The sequence below is a fragment of the Lolium rigidum genome, chromosome 2, assembly GCF_022539505.1.
Source record: "Lolium rigidum isolate FL_2022 chromosome 2, APGP_CSIRO_Lrig_0.1, whole genome shotgun sequence".
Taxonomy (NCBI): Eukaryota; Viridiplantae; Streptophyta; class Magnoliopsida; order Poales; family Poaceae; genus Lolium; species Lolium rigidum.
This window is the reverse complement of record NC_061509.1, coordinates 248,814,059-248,821,527: the sequence shown is the minus strand read 5'-3', so window position 1 is coordinate 248,821,527 and position 7,469 is coordinate 248,814,059. Positions and strand designations below refer to the sequence as shown.

Sequence of the window (7,469 nt, the reverse complement as noted above, 5' to 3'; positions counted from 1 at the left end):
ATAGTCTCCGGTACTAGCGTCTAAAAATGAATACGAGGATACAATCACCAAACAATACTTAAGTACTCTTAATTAGCCTTAATGGCTCACCCAAATGATCTAGCATCACTACTTAACACATTCTAAATTAGGCTAGAGTTCTCTTGCTTAGTATTAGGAAAATAATTTCCTCTCATTGAAATTGGAATTAAGGTTTCTATTTAGTTTGAGAGAAATAATTTCCTCTTATTATATTATTAAGATTTAATTTCTCTCATGAATAATATATGACCTAGGTTGACCAAAGTCAACCTCTTCATACTTATCATTTAAGAAAATGATTTAAATGAGGTGTAGCACCTCATACAATTTAATCCTAACATGGTAAAGATTTAATATCAACAAATAATTCATATGAGACCTAAATGACCAGAGTCTCTACCTCATTTTGAAATGTTTATGACAAGATTTAAATGAGAGAAAAACTCCCATATGATTTATTAATAGTTTTGGACAATATCTTTGACTAGACATAGCCATATAGTCCTTTAATTAAACTAGGACATGATCATTCAAAGTAAGCATGGCATATTTTTGCATAAACAATTAGTGCAAGTGAAATGTGATTTATAGGAGTTGGAATCAACTAAAAAGCATTTGTGGTTGATTTTTAATAATTATTCTAAGGCAGAAAAGTCCATGTCTTGTTTATTTTGCTACTTTAATTCTACAACAGATATTGGGTTTAATCCAAAGGCATTGCGTAGAGAAAACTCTAGGATTTCCAAATATATAAAATTTGTAAAATTTGACCAAGTATATTTGGCGTTATGCAATTTTGAACACAGTACCAGTTTGCAATTTGAATTAAACTAGGATTTGAAGTTTAAAGAACTTGGGCTGGCGGGAAGGCATTTGGGCCGAAAGATTTGAATCTCAGAATGGCCCGCCCAACTAACAACGCGGGCCAGCTGACAAAGGGTCCCATGGGTCAGCGAGAGTACTCACCCGAAGCGGTATGCTGCAACGCGAGCCGTTGGATCAGAAGGAGATCGAGCGGTGCAGACGCGTCTTCTTCGTCGGGGGGAAGAGCTTGCGGCAGCGGCGGAGGTAGGGGGTCGGCGGCGTGCTGGAGCTCCGGCGAGGGGCGGCGCGGATGCTAGACGGCGTTGTCGACGACGAGGAGTCTTCTGGTAGTCGCGGGAGGAGCGGAGGTGGACGGAGTCGCTGGATTGCAATGTGGCGGACTCCGGCGATCGACGGAGAACTTGGGGCGGTCTAGGGCGTAATCGACGTGGAGAAGAGGTGGAGGAGGATCAGAGAGATGAGGAGAACGTGTTGGTGTGAAGAGATTTGGCGCGGGAGCTTCTCCTTTTATAGGGGCCAGGGGTGCTGTGAGGCGCGGGCGAGGTCGACGGCGAGGTCGTCGTTCCAAGGCGGCGAAGGGGCAAGGAATGGGCGCGTTGTGTAGGCGGCGTCTAGGCGATGCTAGTGAGCGTGATGGCACGGTGGATGATGGTCTGAGGCGTGCAGGGGAGGTCATCGACTTTGCAGTACTGGCGCGATAATCCTTTGATCATGGTGACGGCGACAAGTCCTCCGCGAGCTAGTGAGCTTGTCTACGGGGTAGCTGGTGGTACGGGGATGGCGCGTGCCAGAGGAGAAGGCGAGGGGAGGACGAGGCTGACGAGGCGAAGCGGTGTCTTGTGGCGAACAGTGACATGCCAGTGCGTGATGCGTGTAGTTGACACGTCCGTTGGGAACCCCAAGAGGAAGGTGTGATGCGCACAGCAGCAAGTTTCCCTCAGTAAGAAACCAAGGTTTATCGAACCAGTAGGAGTCAAGAAGCACGTTGAAGGTTGATGGCGGCAGAGTGTAGTGCGGCGCAACACCAGGGATTCCGGCGCCAACGTGGAACCTGCACAACACAATCACAGAACTTTGCCCCAACGTAACAGATGAGGTTGTCAATCTCACCGGCTTGCTCGTAACAAAGGATTAGATGTATAGTGTGGAAGATGATGATTGTTTGCGAAGAACAAGTAAAGAACAATTGCAGTGAGATTGTATTTCAGATGTAAAGAATAGGACCGGGGTTCACAGATCACTAGTGGTGTCTCTCCCATAAGATAAGCAGATGTTGGGTGAACAAATTACGCTTGGGCAATTGACAAATAAAGAAGGCATAACAATGCACATACATATATCATGATGAGTACTATGAGATTTAATCAGGGCATTACGATAAAGTACATAGACCGCTATCCAGCATGCATCTATGCCTAAAAAGTCCACTTTCAGGTTATCATCCGAACCCCTTCCGGTATTAAGTTGTAAACAACATACAATTGCATTAAGTATGGTGCGTAATGTAATCAACACAAATATCCTTAGACAAAGCATCGATGTTTTATCCCTAGTGGAAACAGCACATCCACAACCTTAGAACTTTTTGTCACTGTCCCAGATTTAATGGAGGCATGAACCCACTATCGAGCATAAATACTCCCTCTTGGAGTCACAAGTATCAACTTGGCCGAGCCTCTACTAGCAACGGAGAGCATGCAAGAACATAAATAACATATATGATAGATTGATAATCAACTTGACATAGTATTCAATATTCATCGGATCCCAACAAACACAACATGTAGGATTACAAATAGATGATCTTGATCATGATAGGCAGCTCACAAGATCTAACATGATAGCACAATGAGGAGAAGACAACCATCTAGCTACTGCTATGGACCCATAGTCCAGGGGTGGACTACTCACACATCGATCCGGAGGCGATCATGGCGATGAAGAGACCTCCGGGAGATGATTCCCCTCTCCGGCAGGATGCCGGAGGCGATCTCCTGAATCCCCCGAGATGGGATTGGCGGCAGCGACGTCTCTGGAAGGTTTTCCGTATCGTGGCTCTCGGTACTGGGGTTTTCGCGACGAAGGCTTTAAGTAGGCGGAAGGGCAGGTCGAGGGGCGTCACGAGGGACCCACACAACAGGGTCGCGCGGCCAGGGCCCAGGCCGCGCCGCCCTGGCGTGTCGTCGCCTCGTGGCCCCACTTCGTTACTTCTCCGGTCTTCTGGAAGCTTCGTGGAAAAATAGGACCCTGGGCGTTGATTTCGTCCAATTCCGAGAATATTTCCTTACTAGGATTTCTGAAACCAAAAACAGCAGAAAACAAAGAATCGGCTCTTCGGCATCTCGTCAATAGGTTAGTGCCGGAAAATGCATAATAATGACATATAAAGTGTATAAAACATGTGAGTATCATCATAAAAGTAGCATGGAACATAAGAAATTATAGATACGTTTGGGACGTATCAGTGCACGCTCACCGCGTGACTGGCATCGTCCTGGCGTGTCTGGGCGTGCTGCGTTCTGGCCAAGGGCGTGCGTCTCTTTGCTCAGGGCTGGTACGAGCATGCTCAGGGAAGTGTGGGCATGCTTGCTGACATGGTGCTCGAGAGAGGGGAGGGCCAAGGAGATCAAGTGCTTGGGTGTGTGCATGGTACACGGCATGGATGCAATGGTGATCATGGCTTCACTTTAAGCAGGGCTGCTGGGCATAGGATGATGCAGAGGAGGTACATGAAGGTTGATGATCACAAAGTTAAAGTGGTGGAGGCTAAAAACCAGTGTGTAAAAGGGTGTGTGCAAAATCTGAAATGATGCCTGCCAAGTGTTTGTGAAAATGGCCGCATGAAACTTTTATTTGAAATTTGGAAATCTTTTTGGTGGATCTCTTTGATATAAATAGAGAGGTAGAATGGTGGTGGTGATGGTCATTTTGGTGAAGGTTTGTGAGAATTCAAAATGGGGGTTAATCTTCTCTTGATTTCAATGTCTCCACTTGTCAATTCTATTCTGGTCAACCTGGTCAAAGTTAGCACTGGTGGTCAACATCAAAGTTTTTCACCTTGACATGGTCTTGGATGAGGTGGCAAGAGTTGGTCAAGGTTGGTTTAAGAAAAGTCAAAACCAGGGGGTAAAGTGGTGAAGATTTTATAAAGTGGCCATATGACCAGTATCACATGTATGATGATTTTGATTTTTCCTTTGACTTGATTCTGGTTTCTTTGATTCAAAAGGGTGTGTTATTGATATATAAGTGTTTTACAAACAATGGCACAAGCCATGGTGGCCTTGGTGGAAGATTTGCAAAAATTGGCTAAGTGTATGTGAGGAAAAAATGGGATTTTCTCACTATTTTAACTCTCTCTATTTGATTTGATTTTCCTTGACTCCAAAGTGATTCTTATGAGTTTAGGAACAATTCCAAACCATTTAAACCATTCCAAAAGGTCTAGCTCAAAGATTTGCAAAAATGGCCATAAACACATAAGAGGTGATTTGTCAAAATTTCTTATTCTTCTAAATGGTTCCCCTTGCTTTACTTGGGCATGGGTTAGGGTCTATTTAGTGTGAGATTGGGTTTAGAGATGGTTTCACACCATTTGATCAAGGTAGGAGTGCATAGGTCAAGATTTGGTGAAATGGCTATGTGCCACATATGCCTCTATGCATATGTTGCATTTTCTTTTTAAAACTTGGGTTTCAACTTGGAGTTGGTTTGATAAGTACTAGGCAAGATTTATGAAGGTTTTTCAAACCTCTAATCAAAGTAGAAAGGTCTAGGGTAAAGATTTACAAAAATAGCCATAGGCACATATGCCTTTTTCTGAATTAAAATCCTTTTTATTTTATTTTAACTTGGATGATGAAAAGAGGAGTGAGGTTTAGGGTTTAAGATCATTTCAAATACTAATAACAAGCAATCATGGCAATAGCACAAGAATTAAGCAAGATCACTATGCATCAAACTTAATTTCAGAAAAGTTTTTGTTGGTTCCAAAATTTAGAAATAGGGAAATTCATTTTCTTTGTTTTTAAATTTTTGAGATGTTACACCTCTTTAGGATGAACAAGACATACGTGCGGGTTTTCATTAAGAAACAAGAGATGAATAATTACCAACTTAACGTATCAGGCACAAGGAGAGGCCTGCCAGCTGGGCAGAACTCCGTGGAGAACGGTGGAACAGCGACGTTGATTCACATAACCTCCAAGGCACGCATTCCTTGAATCCCTTCAATTCTTGCAAGGCCAGGCTGTGGTAGTGCTCCTATATAAGCAGACCGTGCATGCAGTTAGCAGCATCTCATCCCAAAGCAGTGCATATAACAAGAACTTTCTAGCTAGCAACAATGGCCGTTCCTCGGAGCTCCTTGATCATCGCCGGCGTCTTGGCAATCTTCCTCTTCTCCTCAGCAAACGGCGGCAGCATTGCTATCTACTGGGGCCAGAACGGCAACGAGGGCACCCTCGCCGAGACCTGCGCGACCGGCAACTACGCCTTCGTCAACATCGCCTTCCTCTGCAGCTTTGGCTCCGGCCAGTCTCCCCAGCTCAACCTCGCCGGCCACTGCGACCCCTACTCCAACGCGTGCACCAACCTCACCGCCGACATCCACTCCTGCCAGTCCAAGGGCGTCAAGGTCATGCTCTCCATCGGCGGAGGCGCCGGAGGGTACACGCTCAACTCCGAACAGGACGCCGCCGACCTCGCGCAGTACATCTGGAACAGCTACCTCGGCGGGTCAGGGAAGAGGCCCCTCGGCGACGCTGTTCTCGACGGCGTCGACTTCGACATCGAGAGTGGTAACCCAGACTACTACGGCGCCCTCGCGGCGCACCTGAAGTCTTACAGCGGCCAAGGGGCGAAGAAGGTGTACCTGTCAGCGGCGCCGCAGTGCCCATTCCCGGATGCGTCGGTCGGCAAGGCCCTGGACACCGGCCTCTTCGACTACGTCTGGGTTCAGTTCTACAACAACCCGCCTTGCCAGTACACGCCGGGGAGCACCGCCAACCTGCTCAACTCCTGGAAGCAGTGGACATCGGCGATCAATGCTACGTACATCTTCCTCGGCTTGCCGGCAGCGCCAGATGCGGCGGGGAGCGGGTTCATACCGACGGGGAGCCTCGAGTCGCAGGTGCTCCCGGCGTTGAAGGCGTCCACCAAGTATGGAGGGGTGATGCTCTGGTCCAAGTTCTACGATGACCAGGATGGTTACAGCTCGGCCATCAAAAGCCACGTCTGATTCTGCCCGCCGTGTGAGTATATATGAATGAGTTGTGATTTGTACAGACATTTGGTCTAGCTACAGTTTGACACATGCTACCGATTATAATTTATCTGTACATATGTAAGTTCTATCGAATAAAATAGAAGGCCCTTTGAAATAACTCAACTTCTAGTGTGTTCTGCAGAGCCATTTCATTTCTTCTTGACATAGTTCGGGTCCTTTAACACCGGATCACAAGATTGAATGAAAACATGTAGATCTCTCACATGGTTGGCCAGTAAAATAATAGCCAAATTTAATAGTAGGTTATAAGTTATTGGCATGTTATCTGTAGTTAGCTCCATAACCAACATGTACGAGTGTACTCCACTCGTCCGCTGCCTCCAAACCTAGCATCGCCTCCACCTTCGCCGTCTCCATTGATCGGTCCCCCCTCCCCCCTCCTCCTCCGGCTGGCCTTGCGAGCGTCAAAATTGGTGTAGAACCCAATCTATGTGTGAAATTTTTAATATAAGTAGTATTTTCTAGAAATTTGGTAGTCATCTTCTGGTAACTTAATGATTCTGGTATTTTTTCGGTTAAATCAATAAACATTGACTTGATGCAGGGACATACAATCTTTCTACAGAAATATTTGTGGAAGTTAAAAAATTTATTAAAAAATCAAAATCTTGATGTGGTTCCTCAACAGCAATGTGTTACTTACCAAGGATAACTTGATTAAAAGAAATTGAAAAGGATGTCAAAAGTGTTGTTTCTGTAACGAATCAGAAACTATACATCACCTTTTTATCGATTGTCCATTCACTAAGATTGTTTTCATTCAAAAGTGTTGTTTCTGTAACGAATCAGAAACTATACATATTTCCGGTCCTTTGACACCCGGATCACAATATTAAATGAAAACATGTATTCCCACCGGTCCTTTTTAATTGACTCAAATTTAGTACAAAGTTGTACTAAATCTGAGTCAATTAAAAAAGAACGGAGGGAGTACATCTCTGTCAGGGCTGGGTAGTAAAATAAAGTTGTAACATATTGATTGTAAAAAATAGGGTTTAAGAGCAAATTTAATGGCAGAGTCAAAGTGGCTGGCTATAAGCTATTTCCATGTCATCTATAGTCAGCTAGAGAGCCAATATGTAAAATAGTGAGCTATGAAAATATACTACTTTATTAAATACATGACCCATGTCACAATGTCACGAAGTATTGTTGCAACTGCTCTTATCCTACAGGTTTTCTTAGAGCAAGTCCAACAGCTCCCCAATATTTCTCCCCCTATATCTTCTTATAGGGGTTTTCGCTATAAAGATTCTTCTCCTAAATTTTGTTTATCTCCAACAGCTCCCTCATACTTGATACGTCTCCGACGTATCGATAATTTCTTATGTTCTAT

General features: G+C 44.8%; 1 protein-coding gene across 1 annotated transcript; it reads left to right on the top strand.

The window, feature by feature from the left end:
• The first annotated feature begins 5,191 nt into the window (after positions 1–5,191).
• Positions 5,192–6,085, top strand: LOC124688490 (hevamine-A-like). The gene has a single exon (XM_047222161.1). It carries the CDS (start codon positions 5,192–5,194, stop codon positions 6,083–6,085), a length of 894 nt encoding a protein of 297 aa, XP_047078117.1.
• The last annotated feature ends 1,384 nt before the right edge of the window (positions 6,086–7,469 follow it).

What these genes read in the sequence shown, in the direction of transcription:
- LOC124688490 (XM_047222161.1), top strand. Translation starts at nt 5,192, where the DNA reads ATGGCCGTTCCTCGGAGCTCCTTGATCATCGCCGGCGTCTTGGCAATC.